At 53.7% G+C, this 13677-nt stretch overlaps 2 protein-coding genes across 7 annotated transcripts in view; one reads left to right on the top strand and one right to left on the bottom strand.

The window, feature by feature from the left end:
- F12 (coagulation factor XII) overlaps positions 1-13677 on the top strand; it is a 24730-nt gene extending 11053 nt beyond the window's left edge. For 3 of the 6 annotated variants that reach the window (XM_063811721.1, XM_518130.9, XM_054684840.2), the window contains 14 exons: positions 6009-6342; positions 6710-6767; positions 9760-9859; positions 10016-10086; positions 10388-10498; positions 10636-10767; positions 10907-11011; positions 11157-11322; positions 11408-11625; positions 11732-11963; positions 12204-12340; positions 12424-12567; positions 13123-13271; positions 13362-13677. In XM_063811721.1, coding sequence (XP_063667791.1) covers positions 6286-6342; positions 6710-6767; positions 9760-9859; positions 10016-10086; positions 10388-10498; positions 10636-10767; positions 10907-11011; positions 11157-11322; positions 11408-11625; positions 11732-11963; positions 12204-12340; positions 12424-12567; positions 13123-13271; positions 13362-13529 — 1848 coding nt within the window. In that variant the 5' untranslated portion in view covers positions 6009-6285 and the 3' untranslated portion in view covers positions 13530-13677. Of the gene's footprint in view, positions 1-6008; positions 6343-6709; positions 6768-9759; positions 9860-10015; positions 10262-10387; positions 10499-10635; positions 10768-10906; positions 11012-11156; positions 11323-11407; positions 11626-11731; positions 11964-12203; positions 12341-12423; positions 12568-13122; positions 13272-13361 lie in introns of those variants that run through there. The other 3 variants (XM_063811723.1, XM_063811722.1, XM_024356820.3) reach the window with 3 other exon arrangements.
- Positions 3791-13677, bottom strand: part of SLC34A1 (solute carrier family 34 member 1) — a 33712-nt gene continuing 23825 nt past the window's right edge. Inside the window, exon 13 of the mRNA XM_024356818.3 lies at positions 3791-4030. Coding sequence (XP_024212586.2) covers positions 3806-4030 — 225 coding nt within the window. The 3' untranslated portion in view covers positions 3791-3805. The remainder of the gene's footprint in view (positions 4031-13677) is intronic.

Genomic DNA, 13677 nt, shown 5'->3' with positions numbered 1-13677 from the left:
TTCAAACAATTCTCCTGCCTCAGCCTCCCAGGTAGCTGGGGTTACAGGCGCGCCACTACACCCGGCTAATTTTTTTGTATTTTTAGTAAAGGCAGGGTTTCACCATGTTGGCCAGGCTGGTTTCGAACTCCTGACCTCAGATGATCCATCCACCTCAGTCTCCCAAAGTGCTGGGATTACAGGCATGAGCCACTGCACCCAGCGCCCATACCCTGGCTCTGCTTTTAATCTTTATTATCTTTATTCTCAGGTAGGTTCTCCCTCTGAGATGTTAAAGATGGCTGCCAGCAGCTCCAGGCTCATTTGTTAGGAATGTGGCCACCTCCATGGAAAGAGAAGGCCTCTAGCTTTATAATTCCAGCAAAAATCCTGGGGCTGCCTCTCACTGGTTCGATGTGGGTTAGGTGTTCTTTTTTTGTTTTGTTTTGAGATAGGGTCTGGCTCTGTCGTCCAGGCTAGAGTGCAGTGGTGCGATCTTGGCTCACTGCAACCTCTGCCTTCTAGGCTCAAGCCATCATCCCACCTCAGCCTCCTAGGTAGCTGGGACCACAGGCGTGCACCACCACGCCCACCTAATTCAGGTGTTCATTTGAACCAATTGCTGAAGACAGAGGTGGTGTTCCGATTGGCCAGGTCTAGATCAAATGCCCACTCCACCCTCAGCCAAGGGATAGGGTAGGCTTTATTTTATGTATATTGATGCAGGGTGGGGAGGAGCGATTCACCAAAGAAACACTGAGGGCCATTTCTAGAAGCAGGGAGAATGAATGGTAAACAGGAAATGATAGACATCCATCACAGGCTCTCAAATTATGTTTCACAGCTGTAGCTACCTTGAATTTTCTGGAAGTCAAAGAAGGGGCAGTAGAAACTGAGAGAGATGGAGAGATTTGAGAAATATTTATGTAGCCTGGTGTGGTGGCTCATACCCGTAATCTCAGCACTTTGGGAAGCTGAGGTTGAGGAGATAGCTTGAGCCCAGGAGTTTGAGACCAACCTGGGGAACACAGTGACACCTCACCTCTACAAAAAATTAAAAAATTAGCTGGGTGTGGTGCTGCACGTCTGTATCCCAGCTACTTAGGAGGCTGAGGTGGGAGGATTGCTTAGAGCCTGGGATGCTAAGGCTGCAGTGAGCCATGATCATGTCACTGCACTCTAGCCTGAGCAACAGACTGACACCCTGCCTCAAAAAAGAAAAAAAAAGAAAAATATTTAAATAGTGGAATGAACAGAACTAGGTGGCTAAGTAGGCTGGGAGCATGAGGAAGAGAGAGCTCTTGGTTGCAAGCAACAGAAAATGACTCTAGCTGCTTCAACAAAAGGGAATTTACTTTGTGAGAAGGTCTTCGGGAGTTCACGGCATCAGCTCGAAGGAATAGGCTTGGAAACGTGCAGGAATTAAGAGCCACTGGAAGACTAGGAAGCAGGAAGTACAGTGATTTCCCTTGAGCAGACACGGAAGTTGTCCACCTAATATCCATGCCACCGCTCTTCCCTGTTTGCAGAGTCCCAGTTCTGTTCCAGTGGCCACTTTACCTCACATGCCTCTGACCCAGATCCAGGGTTAATAGGTTTAGGCCAGTGATGGGGATCCCCTTATCCTTGCCAAACATGGCTTAGGGATGTCATGTGAGCCTGTTCTAGCTAAGAAAGCATGAGGGGAGGTCTGCTTGAGATTTGAGGGAGGGTTCCTCATTCCTAAGAAGGAGCTAGTGGAAGGGAAGGTGCCTCTTCTTTGCTTGAACATAATTGAGTTGAAGTGTGATTCCTGGAGCTGTGACAGCCATCTTGTGACCATGAGGGCAGGCAGCCTGAAGGTCTGCACACAGAAGACAAACAGAAAAAGAAAGAACTTGGGTTCTCGATGACATTGTTGAACCACTGAAAGCACTGTTCCTGGAGTCCCACTGCTCCAGACATCTGGTGACATGGGATGATGAATTCGAATTGCCCTACTGCATACGCTTGGTTTTTGGAAGGCATCCTGACTTAATGCCATGTAGCCGGGATGATTTGGTCAGGGCACAGGTGGTGCAATGCCAGACCTCCAGCTTTTCCTGCCATCCTTGTGTGGCTTGATCAGGATTCAGAGCCCTGGGAGAAAACACTATTGGCTGAGTTTAGGTCCCTCTGGCTATACTATGGTAGGGAGAGGTTGGTCTGGTCCATTAGGCTTCCATAGTGGAGATGGTCTCTAGAAAGTACCCTTTCAGCCGGGTGTGGTGGCTCACGCCTGTAATTCCAGCACTTTGGGAGGCCGAGGTGGGCAGATCATGAGGTCAGGAGTTCGAGACCAGCCTGGCCAACATGGTGAAGCCCTGGTCTCTACTAAGGAGACAAAAAATTAGCCGGGCATGGTGGCGTGGGCCTGTAATGGCAGCTACTTGGGAGGCTGAGGCAGGAGAATCACTTGAACCTGGGAGGTGGAGGTTGTAGTGAGCCGAGATCGCACCATGGCAGTCCAGTTTGGGCGACAGCGCGAGACTCCATCTCAAATAAATAACTAAATAAAAATAATAATAAAGTACCCTTTCACCACCACAGCTGGGGAGGGGTGATCACAAAATGAAACTGGGAGAGGAAGAGGAAGGGAGATGGATGTTGAACATCCAAATGCCCATTAATGTCCACCTGACACCTCATCTCACACTCCCTACAAGGCACCTTATGCTCACCACATTCCCCATTTGACACGCTGCATTCAGGCTTCTGTGCAGTTGTACTACTCACTCTGCCTGCAAACCCCTACTTGTGGCGAAGACCTGTTCAAAAGGCCCCTTCCATGTAGAGGAACAGCTGCCTTCTCCCCAAGAGGAAGGAGCCAATGTGGGAGTGGCCTTAGGGCCAGGGTCTATACTCAGGAGCAATCAAGAACTGACAGAGCCAGGCATGGTGGCATGCACCTGTAATCCCAGCTATTCAGGAGGATGAAGCGAGAGGATCACTTGCGCCCAGAAGTTCCAGGCTAGCCTGGGCAACTTAATAAGACCGAGTCTCTTTGAAACAACAAAAAAGGTGACAAAGGTACTTTCGCTTTAATGACTCGTCAATATATCTAATAGTTTCACTTTCATCATGGAGTTAACAGCTGTCACGTCAATGACTTTGAAACCAGTTACCTTTGAAACCAGTGGTTGGAAAGGTGCCCCTCCTCTCCTGCCCTCCTCTTTCTGTGTTTCTGTTCCAAGAAGTCTTCCACAGCCTGCCTCTCTTCCAGCAGAATTAATAAATTGCTACACTCAGTCTTCATTTCCCATAAATTACTTTGTATAATTTAGGACTTTGTATAACTGAAAGTGACAGAAGTCCACTCAAATTGGTTTTATTGGCTCATATAACTGAGAAGTCTTTTTTTTTTTTTTTTTTGGAGATACAGTCTCAGTCTGCTTGCCAGACTGGAGTGCAGTGGCACAATCACGGCTCACAGCATTTTGGACCTCTGGGCTCAAGCAATCCTCCTGCCTCAGACTCACAAGTAGCCGGAACTACAGGCACGCGCCACCATGCCTGGCTAAGGTTAAATTTTTTTGGAGAGATGGGATCTCACTATGTTGCCTACATCAGTCTTGAACTCCTGGGCTCAAGTGATCCTCAAGTGATCCCCAGCCTCCCAGAGTGTTGGGATTACAGGCGTGAGCCACTGTGACTAGCCATAACTGACCAAGTCTTAAGGATACTTCTAGTTTTAGGATGTAGGCTCTCAAAGTCATGAGAAATCAATCCATCAGTACTAGTTCTCAAATGTCGTGTAACAAATCACCCTAACTTGTGGCTTAAAGCAACAACATTTAATGATGATTTATCACAGTTTCTGATGGTCAGTTTTGCCTTGAGGTCTTTCATAAGATTGCAAGCCAAATGTCAGCGAGGGCTGCAGTATCCACTTCCAAGGCAGCTCATTCATGTGGCTGTCCAATTGGCACTGGCTGTCAGCAGGGTGCTTTCCTTTCTCCCTACATGGGCTTCTCTGCAGGGCTGCATGTGTGTCCTCACAACACAGTGGCTGGCTTCCTCCAGAGTGAGCAACCTAAGAGACCGAGGCAGAAACTGCAATGTCTTTTATGACCTGGGCTTGGAAGTCCAACACCCTCACTTCTGCCATATGTTTTTTTTTTTGAGACAGTCTCTGTTGCCCAGGCTGGAGTGCAATGGCACAATCTCTGCTCACTACAACCTCCACTTCCTGGGTTCAAGCAATTCTCCTGCCTCAGCCTCACGGGTAGCTGGGATTACAGGCACACGCCACTACGCCCGGCTAATTTTTGTATTTTTCAAAGAGATGGAGTTTGGCCAACACGTTGGCCAGGCTGGTCTTGAACTCCTGACCTCAAGTGATCTGCCTGCCTTGGCATCCCAAAGTGCTGGGATTACAGGTGTGAGCCACCACACCCAGCCACTTCTGTCATATTCTGATGGACACACAGAACAGCCCTAACTCAATGTGGGAAGACACCATACAAGGGCATGAATCCTAGGTGGTGAGGATCAATGGGGGCTGTCTTGGGGGCTGTCTTTGAGGCTGTCTACCACAGCATCTTTCCATCCTTCCTTCCCTGTTTGCTTTGCTTTTCCTATGTGTAGGCTTCATTCTCAAACAGGCCCTCCCTAGAGAGTGACAAAGGTGATCATCAACGTGTTCAGACCCACATGCTCTGTGCTTAGTAAACCCAGTGCAACTTTTTTGCTTTCCCAAAAGTTCTGGCAAAAGTCCCAAGCCAGCACTTTAATTGGCCTAAATTGTGTATGTGCTTATCTCTGAACCAATCACTGTGGATTAGAGATGTCATGCTCTGATTGACCAGACCTAGGCCACATCCCTAGCCCTAGCTCTGAGGGTAGAGTTGGCAGCACTAGAGCCCATGGAAGAAGTAAGAGAGGAGTCGTTGCTAAAGGAAAAATCAAAGTGTCATTACCGAACCAGGACAGATGCTGGGCAGCACACGTGCACCCCGTCTTCTTCTCATGTTCCAGCTGCACATCTTAGTGCCCCTTGGTTTAGCACTTTTCTCATTAAATCATTTGCTTTCTTGCCTCACTTCCTGTGGTTGGTAGAATGCTAAGATGGCCCCAAGATCTCTACCCCTGGTGTTTGCACACCTCCCAGTTATTCTGTCAAACATGAATGTAGATGCTCCTGTGAAAGAATTTTGCACATGTAATTTAAGTCCCAAATTGTTTGACCTTAAAATAAGGAGAATGGCAGGGCCAGGCATGGTGGCTCACACATGTAATCCCAGCACTTTGGGAGGCCAAGGCGGGCGGATCACGAGGTCAGGAGATCGAGACCATCCTGGCTAACACAGTGAAACCCCATCTCTACTAAAAATACAAAAAAATTAGCTGGGTGTGGTGGCGGGTGCCTGTATTCCCAGCTACTCGGGAGGCTGAGGCAGGAGAATGGCGTGAACCTGGGAGGCATAGCTTGCAGTGAGCCAAGATCATGCCACTGCGCTCCAGCCTGGGTGACAGAGCCAGACTCTGTCTCAAAAAAAAAAAAAAAAAAAAAAAGGAGAATGGCTTTGGTGGGCCTGACCTAGTCAGGTGAGTTCTTAAAAGGCGACACATGGCCCAGTGCAGTGGCTCAGGCCTGTAATCCCAGCACTTTGGGAGGCCGAGGCGGGTGGATCACGAGGTCAGGAGATCGAGACCATCCTGGCTAACATGGTGAAACCCCGTCTCTACTAAAAATACAAAAAATTAGCTGGGCGTGGTGGTGGGCTCCTGTAGTCCCAGCTACTCAGGAGGCTGAGGCAGGAGAATGGCGTGAACCCGGGAGGCGGAGCTTGCAGTGAGCGGAGATTGCGCCACTGCACTCCAGGCTGGGCGACAGAGCGAGACTCCGTCTCAAAAAAAAAAAAAAGAAAAAAGAAAATTAAAAGTGGGTATTGTTGTAAGCTGCTGAGTTTATGGTAGTTTGTTACATGACAATAGAAAATGAACACACTTCACAGTGGACTCCAAGATCCCCATGATCTTTGATCTCCTTAACCTCCTGATCTCCACAGGACCCAGAGCATAAGAACGTCCCTTCTTCTGCTTCCAGTCCCACTATCTAGAAAAGAGAGGAGGAGCCCAGCTCTTCATTTCACCCCCACCCACAAACTCCCAACTTTCCGGCCCTCAAGGGGTGACCAAGGAAGTCGCTCCACTTGGCTTTCCACAAACAGCCTGTGCCCCACCAGGCTCAGGAGGGCAGCTTGACCAATCTCTATTTCCAAGACCTTTGGCCAGTCCTATTGATCTGGACTCCTGGATAGGCAGCTGGACCAACGGACGGACGCCATGAGGGCTCTGCTGCTCCTGGGGTTCCTGCTGGTGAGCTTGGAGTCAACACTTTCGGTGAGTGCTGTGGGAACCAGGATTGTCCCAGGATTGTTCTGGGGGGTCTCTATCACAGCCGTGAGCCATGGCCTCTGCTCATGACCTGTGGGTCCAGGTGACTAGGAGGCCTATGTGGAAAGGTGAGGCGAGCCCCGAAGGCCCAGGCAGAGGAGACAGACAACCAGACTGGGTGGATACAAGGGCACAGCCTGCATTTCTGGGGGAGATGGGCCTTAAGAAGACAACGGGGGGAGGTAGAAAGGGTTTGGGTCTTGGGAAGAAATCTCTGCATTTCTGGGCTGTGAGAGGAAGCTGCAGACTAGCAACAGATCGGTGGCAGGCTATGACTTCTAGTCAGTTCCCTGCCTTCTTCTCTCCCTTGTAGATTCCACCTTGGAAAGCCCCCAAGGAGCATAAGTACAAAGCTGAAGAGCACACAGTCGGTAAGTGGCCTGGCTCCTCCTCCCGAGAACCCTTGGGTGGGGATGTGTATGGTGCAGTGTGTGCAGTCTCAGGGCAGTCTAGTCTAGTGCCTACCTGGTGCTAGGTCTTATGCCCATGGGCACTAGAGTGATCGTGAGCTGTGTGATCCTTGAGGGCAGGGCATGGGCTGTGTCTAAGTGCCCACGAGCCTGGCTCGGAGCAGGTGCTTGAGATATGTGCTGCTGGCGCCATCACACCTGGGCTCCTGCCAGCCTTCCTCAGTTTCCCCAGCTTCTCCCCTTCTTTTCCTTTCCCCAGTACGTCTCGTGGGCATCATTCATGCCACACAGAGGCCAGGGCCTTCAATGGGCAAGGAAGGATCAAGAGCTTGTCTCTGGCATCTGAATGCCTCTGAAGCCCAGCTTTATCACTTATGAGCTGGGTGACTCTGGGCGAGGGATTTGAGTTCTCCAAGCTTCAATTTCCCCTTCTGTGAAACCAGGTTGATAACAGTAAACCTCTTAGGGTTGTTGAGAAGGGAAACCCATGTGAGGTATTCAGCCCATCACCTGGTGCATGGAAATGCTTTACAAATATTAGCTTTTATTATGAAACTACCTTTTAGATGAAGGGTACCTGCCATTTCCCCCTTCCTCAAGCTCTGCCATAGCTCCCCATTGCTTTCATTCTTCCAGACACTAAATTACCTACATGCCAGGCGTGGTGGCTCATGCCTGTAATCCCAGCACTTTGGGAGGCCAAGGTCGGTGGATCATGAGGTCAGGAGTTCGAGACCAGCCTGGCCAACATGGTGAAATGCTGTCTCTACTAAAAGTACAAAAATTAGCCAGGCATGGTGGCATGCGCCAGTAGTCCCAGCTACTCGGGAGGCTGAGGCAGAAGAATTGCTTGAACCTGGGAGGTGAAGGTTGCAGTGAACGAAGATCACACCATTGCACTCCAGCTTGGGCAACACAGCAACACTCCGTCTCAAAAAAAAAAAAAAAATTTTACCTAGAGCGTGGCACATAGCAGGGCCTGTGAACCAGATGGACCCTACCCTGGTGGGCCTGGCTTGGTGGGGTTGACTCCCTAAGCATGGCGTTGAGGCCCAGCACATTCCAACCCTGGACTCCCTCAGCCTCCTTTCTTCACCCCACACCCAAAAGTTTCTCCTCTCTCTTGCCTTACCCAAACTTGGTGCCCTATCCTTGCCTAATCCCCTGCCTAAGGTCCCCCTCCTCTCTGTCCGTCCATCCCATCTGCATCTTTTTTTTTTTTTTTTTTGAGATGGAGTCTCACTCTGTCCCCTAGGCTAGAGTGCAATGGCGCGATCTTGGCTCATTGCAACCTCTGCCTCCTGGGTTCAAGCGATTCTCTGCCTCAGCCTCCCGAGTTGCTGGGATTACAGGCACACAACTTCATGCTCAGCTAATTTTTGTATTTTTTAGTAGAGACAGGTTTCACCATGTTGGCCAGGCTGGTCTCGAACTCCTGCCCTCAGGTGATCCGCCCACCTTAGCCTCCCAAAGTGCTGGGATTACAGGCGTGAGCCACCGCGCCTGGCCCCCATTTGCATCTTAAAGGTCCATCTCAGATCCATTTCCATTTACTGTCCTAGTTCTGGTTTGGTCCTTGGCAAGTGCACTTTGCCTTGAACAAAATAGTGGCAAAAGCTTATTGAGCAGGTACTTTGTGCCAGACACTGCTCAGCATTTCATGGCATTATCTCATGAAGCCCCACGACAATTCCTCTGAAGAAGACACAGGCAATTCTCATTATTCGCGGTGGTTATGTTCTATAAAATCACAGTGAACATTGAACTAGCAAACAGTATTAGGTTCCTGTGAGCCTCTGGTCACAACATTTTCATCAACCAACAGCATATAATCTCGTTTTATGTATGATTCTGTTTAAAGACATTTTATTTAATATATGTGTTGCTGATTCATCAATGCTAAGCTGATGGCACTATAGCTCACACCTGAATCAAGTGTCTCTAACACACGCTTTCTCCCTAAGGTAGCCTTCTTGTGCTTAGGAACTACACAGCTCTTCAGCAGGAGGCTCAGAGGCCATTTCCAAAAGCCAAATCCCCAGCAAAAGCACAAAGTGTGAAAAACGTTGCACTAAGTAGACTGAGAAGGACACTCATTCAATAGGAGAGCTGAAACAAGCAGCAGCAGCGTGACGCCTTGTTGAACCTTAACTGGGAATGTGCAAATTTTTCACTGCTCTGTGCATGCCCACAAATGGCCATGAAAACATTTCAAGTATTGACTTGGGAGTTACAAATAAAATTCAGCAAGTAGGCACATTCTCAATGTAGAACCAGAGAAGAATGAGGATCAACTGTACTATTATTACTGCCGTTTTACAGATAAGGAAACCAAGGCTCAGATCAGAGTGGTTAACAGTGACTTCAACATTCAACAAGTATTATTAAGTGCCTACTTTGTGGCAAGTGCTCTTCCTGGCCTTGGGACTGAAGACTTACCCAAGGTCACACAGCTAGCAGGTTGTGGAGTCAGGAGTCTACTCCAGCTATCTGACTCCTGAACCCAAGTTTTTTTTTTTTTTCTTTAAGATGGAGTCTCACTCTGTCACCCAGGCTGGAGTGCAGTGGCGCGATCTCGGCTCACTGCAAGCTCCGCCTCCCGGGTTCACACCATTCTCCTGCCTCGGCCTCCCGAGTAGCTGGGACTACAGGCACCTGCCACCACGCCCAGCTAATTTTTTTGTATTTTTAGTAGAGAGGGGGTTTCACTGTATTAGCCAGGATGGTCTTGATCTCCTGACCTCGTGATCTGCCCGCCTTGGCCTCCCAAAGTGCTGGGATTACAGGCTTGAGCCACCGCGCCCGGCCCTGAACCCAACTTTTAGAGCAGAAAGTGTTTTCAATGCACAGCGACCTTTTTGAGGGTCTGTCCTTTTCCTGACCAGACTCTGAGGGACAGTGCCTGAACAGTTGAGTACAGGGGAAGTCCTCAGAGAGTGTGTTGTCCCTGCAGTTCTCACTGTCACCGGGGAGCCCTGCCACTTCCCCTTCCAGTACCACCGGCAGCTGTACCACAAATGTACCCACAAGGGCCGGCCAGGCCCTCAGCCCTGGTAAGACAACGCAGAGGAGTTGGAGCAGGGGCCTGGGAGACATGGACCCTGCCTGTCCTTCTGTCCAAGGAACTCTGCTTGGAGAGAGGGGACTGTGATAGGGCTGGGTGGGCCAGGCCCCTGGGTAGAGCAGGGAAGCCTTGTCTCTTTCTACAGGTGTGCTACCACCCCCAACTTTGATCAGGACCAGCGATGGGGATACTGTTTGGAGCCCAAGAAAGTGAAAGGTGCTACACATAGCCTCTGGGGTGGCCCGGGGCTCTCTCCTCCCGCCTCATTACTCTCCTGGTATCACCAGACCCCACACACCTGGGATTCTGGGCCCAGCCCCTTCTCTCCCTCCACAATACCCTTTGGAAGTCCAGAGGGAGAGTTCTGGGAAGGAGTGGTCCCATTTTGCAGGTGGGTAAACTAAGCTTGGAAACTTGGAGTAGCAAGGTCACAAGGCAAGTAGGTTCAAGAAGGGCCTTGGCCCCCAGCTGTGTGACTCAGCTCCCTGCTCTTCCTTCCACCATGTCCATCTCTCAGACCACTGCAGCAAACACAGCCCCTGCCAGAAAGGAGGGACCTGTGTGAACATGCCGAGCGGCCCCCACTGTCTCTGTCCACAACACCTCACTGGAAACCACTGCCAGAAAGGTGAGGAGATGTGGACGACCTGGGCGGGGTGCTGGGGGACAGGGGCAACCCTGGGCCTACAGAATAGGTTGCTGGATACTCGGAGACTTGGCATGGTCCTAGACTCTCCTGAGACCACTGTCCCTCTTTGTCCCCAGAGAAGTGCTTTGAGCCTCAGCTTCTCCGGTTTTTCCACAAGAATGAGATATGGTATAGAACTGAGCAAGCAGCTGTGGCCAGATGCCAGTGCAAGGGTCCTGATGCCCACTGCCAGCGGCTGGCCAGCCAGGGTGAGCAGATGGTTGGGAACGGGCCAGGGAGGAGCGTCAGGAAGACAGGCTGGCAGGAGGCCGGGTGGTGTGCCGGGAAGGAGAGCTCTCTGGGGGGGTCTTTAGGCCCAGGGGTGGCTCACTGCGTTCCCTCCCCAAGCCTGCCGCACCAACCCGTGCCTCCATGGGGGTCGCTGCCTAGAGGTGGAGGGCCACCGCCTGTGCCACTGCCCGGTGGGCTACACCGGACGCTTCTGCGACGTGGGTGAGTGAGGGTCTGGGGCAAGCAGAAGGCCAGCCCCCAGGTGGGACGGGCTTGCCAGGAAGGAGGAGGGAGAGTGCGGAAAGCAGATGAGAGGGAGGCAGGAGAGCCCAGCCTTGGCTGCCCAGGGAGCCCCCTTTCTCCTCAGACACCAAGGCAAGCTGCTATGATGGCCGCGGGCTCAGCTACCGCGGCCTGGCCAGGACCACGCTCTCGGGTGCGCCCTGTGAGCCGTGGGCCTCGGAGGCCACCTACCGGAACGTGACTGCCGAGCAAGCGCGGAACTGGGGACTGGGCGGCCACGCCTTCTGCCGGTGCGCCGCGTGGGGATGGGTGACCCCTCCGCCCCAGGGCTCCGGGCTCCCGGCGCTCTAACGGCGCCCCCTCGTGTGGCTACAGGAACCCGGACAACGACATCCGCCCGTGGTGCTTCGTGCTGAACCGCGACCGGCTGAGCTGGGAGTACTGCGACCTGGCACAGTGCCAGACCCCAACCCAGGCGGCGCCTCCGACCCCGGTGTCCCCTAGGCTTCATGTCCCACTCATGCCCGCGCAGCCGGCACCGCTGAAGCCTCAGCCCGCGACCCGGACCCCGCCTCAGTCCCAGACCCCGGGAGGTTAGGAAGTGGGGGGGGGGAAGGAGGAGCCGAGAGGGCGCCGGGCGAGCTAGATTCCGGCCAGCCGGCCGCGGGCTCCCCGTCCTCAGCCCCTGCTCCTCCACAGCCTTGCCGGCGAAGCGGGAGCAGCCGCCTTCCCTGACCAGGAACGGCCCACTGAGCTGCGGGCAGCGGCTCCGCAAGAGTCTGTCTTCGATGACCCGCGTCGTTGGCGGGCTGGTGGCGCTACGCGGGGCGCACCCCTACATCGCCGCGCTGTACTGGGGCCACAGTTTCTGCGCCGGCAGCCTCATCGCCCCCTGCTGGGTGCTGACGGCCGCTCACTGCCTGCAGGACCGGCGAGTACCCGCCCGCCCAGAGCCGCCCCAGGGGCCGCGGCTCCTCCGTCTCCCAGCGCAGCTTCCACGCTGCACCCGAACCCGTGCCCTACCTTCTCCCGCCCCACCCTTCTTTCCACGCCCCTCCGGAGCTCCCGGGGAGGAAGCTGGAACACGGGATTGGGGTTCGGGAGCAGGGGGCTTCCCCAGAACGCTTGTGGCCAGGTCTGAGAGCGCTGCCTCTCCCCTACCCCCCCGCAGACCCGCACCCGAGGATCTGACGGTGGTGCTCGGCCAGGAACGCCATAACCACAGCTGTGAGCAGTGCCAGACGTTGGCCGTGCGCTCCTACCGCTTGCACGAGGCCTTCTCGCCCGTCAGCTACCAGCACGACCTGGGTGCGTGGGGGCGCCCCGCGGGGACGGGAAGAGAGCTTGGGGCCCCGGCGTCCCCGCCTCACGCTCCTCTCCGCCCGGGTTAGCTCTGTTGCGCCTTCAGGAGGATGCGGACGGCAGCTGCGCGCTCCTGTCGCCTTACGTTCAGCCGGTGTGCCTGCCAAGCGGCGCCGCGCGACCCTCCGAGACCACGCTCTGCCAGGTGGCCGGCTGGGGCCACCAGTTCGAGGGTAGGCACAACTGCTAGGGGCAGGGGTAGGGGAGGAGACCTTTGATCACTGGGTTAGGCGGAAGAAGCCCGCGACTTTGGTATCGTTCCGGGTGCCTACAGAATGGGTGGCGCTGACCTGATGGGTTGTGAGAATGTGTAGGTGAATCCCAGGTAGAATCCCAGGGCCTGGGATTCACTGCTGGGATCCCCAAATCTCCTGGGGATACAGGGAGAATCGAACTTGCTCTTGGTTCCCTCTGGGCGCCGGGCTGCAAAGGCCAACTAGGACGCTGGCCCCGCGCTCCGGGCTAGTGTGGGAGCCAGGTTCTGCGACTCTGGATGGGTGGTGGGGGAGGGGTTTCTGTTTCCGCTCCGCCCATTCAAATCCTGGCTTTTCTCTGGACCTCAGCTTCCTTGCCTATGAAATTGAATTAATGGCACCTCCTCCCCTTCGGGCTTGCTGCGAGAGAGGAAGGGCATGAGTGGGTTTACAAGCGCCTGGAGCAGCTTTGTCCATCGTCCGGGCGGCAAGCGTTGTCAGATGGGGTGTGAAGAAGGCGCTCTGTGTTCGCAGGGGCGGAGGAATATGCCAGCTTCCTGCAGGAGGCGCAGGTACCCTTCCTCTCCCTGGAGCGCTGCTCAGCCCCGGACGTGCACGGATCCTCCATCCTCCCCGGCATGCTCTGCGCAGGGTTCCTCGAGGGCGGCACCGATGCGTGCCAGGTGAGCTCTTAGCCCGGTTGGCGCCCTTCCCCGAGGCCGTCAGGCACAAATCTCAGGTCCACAGCGCTGAGCTGCGTGTTTCCGACCCAGGGTGATTCCGGAGGCCCGCTGGTGTGTGAGGACCAAGCTGCAGAGCGCCGGCTCACCCTGCAAGGCATCATCAGCTGGGGATCGGGCTGTGGTGACCGCAACAAGCCAGGCGTCTACACCGATGTGGCCTACTACCTGGCCTGGATCCGGGAGCACACCGTTTCCTGATTGCTCAGGGACTCATCTTTCCCTCCTTGGTGATTCCGCAGTGAGAGAGTGGCTGGGGCATGGAAGGCAAGATTGTGTCCCATTCCCCCAGTGCGGCCAGCTCCGCGCCAGGATGGCGCAGGAACTCAATAAAGTGCTTTGAAAATGC

The sequence above is a fragment of the Pan troglodytes genome, chromosome 4 (genome assembly GCF_028858775.2).
Source record: "Pan troglodytes isolate AG18354 chromosome 4, NHGRI_mPanTro3-v2.0_pri, whole genome shotgun sequence".
NCBI classification, from domain to species: domain Eukaryota; kingdom Metazoa; phylum Chordata; class Mammalia; order Primates; family Hominidae; genus Pan; species Pan troglodytes.
Note: the sequence above shows the minus strand (reverse complement) of the source record. Positions and strands in the feature narration are given on the sequence as shown.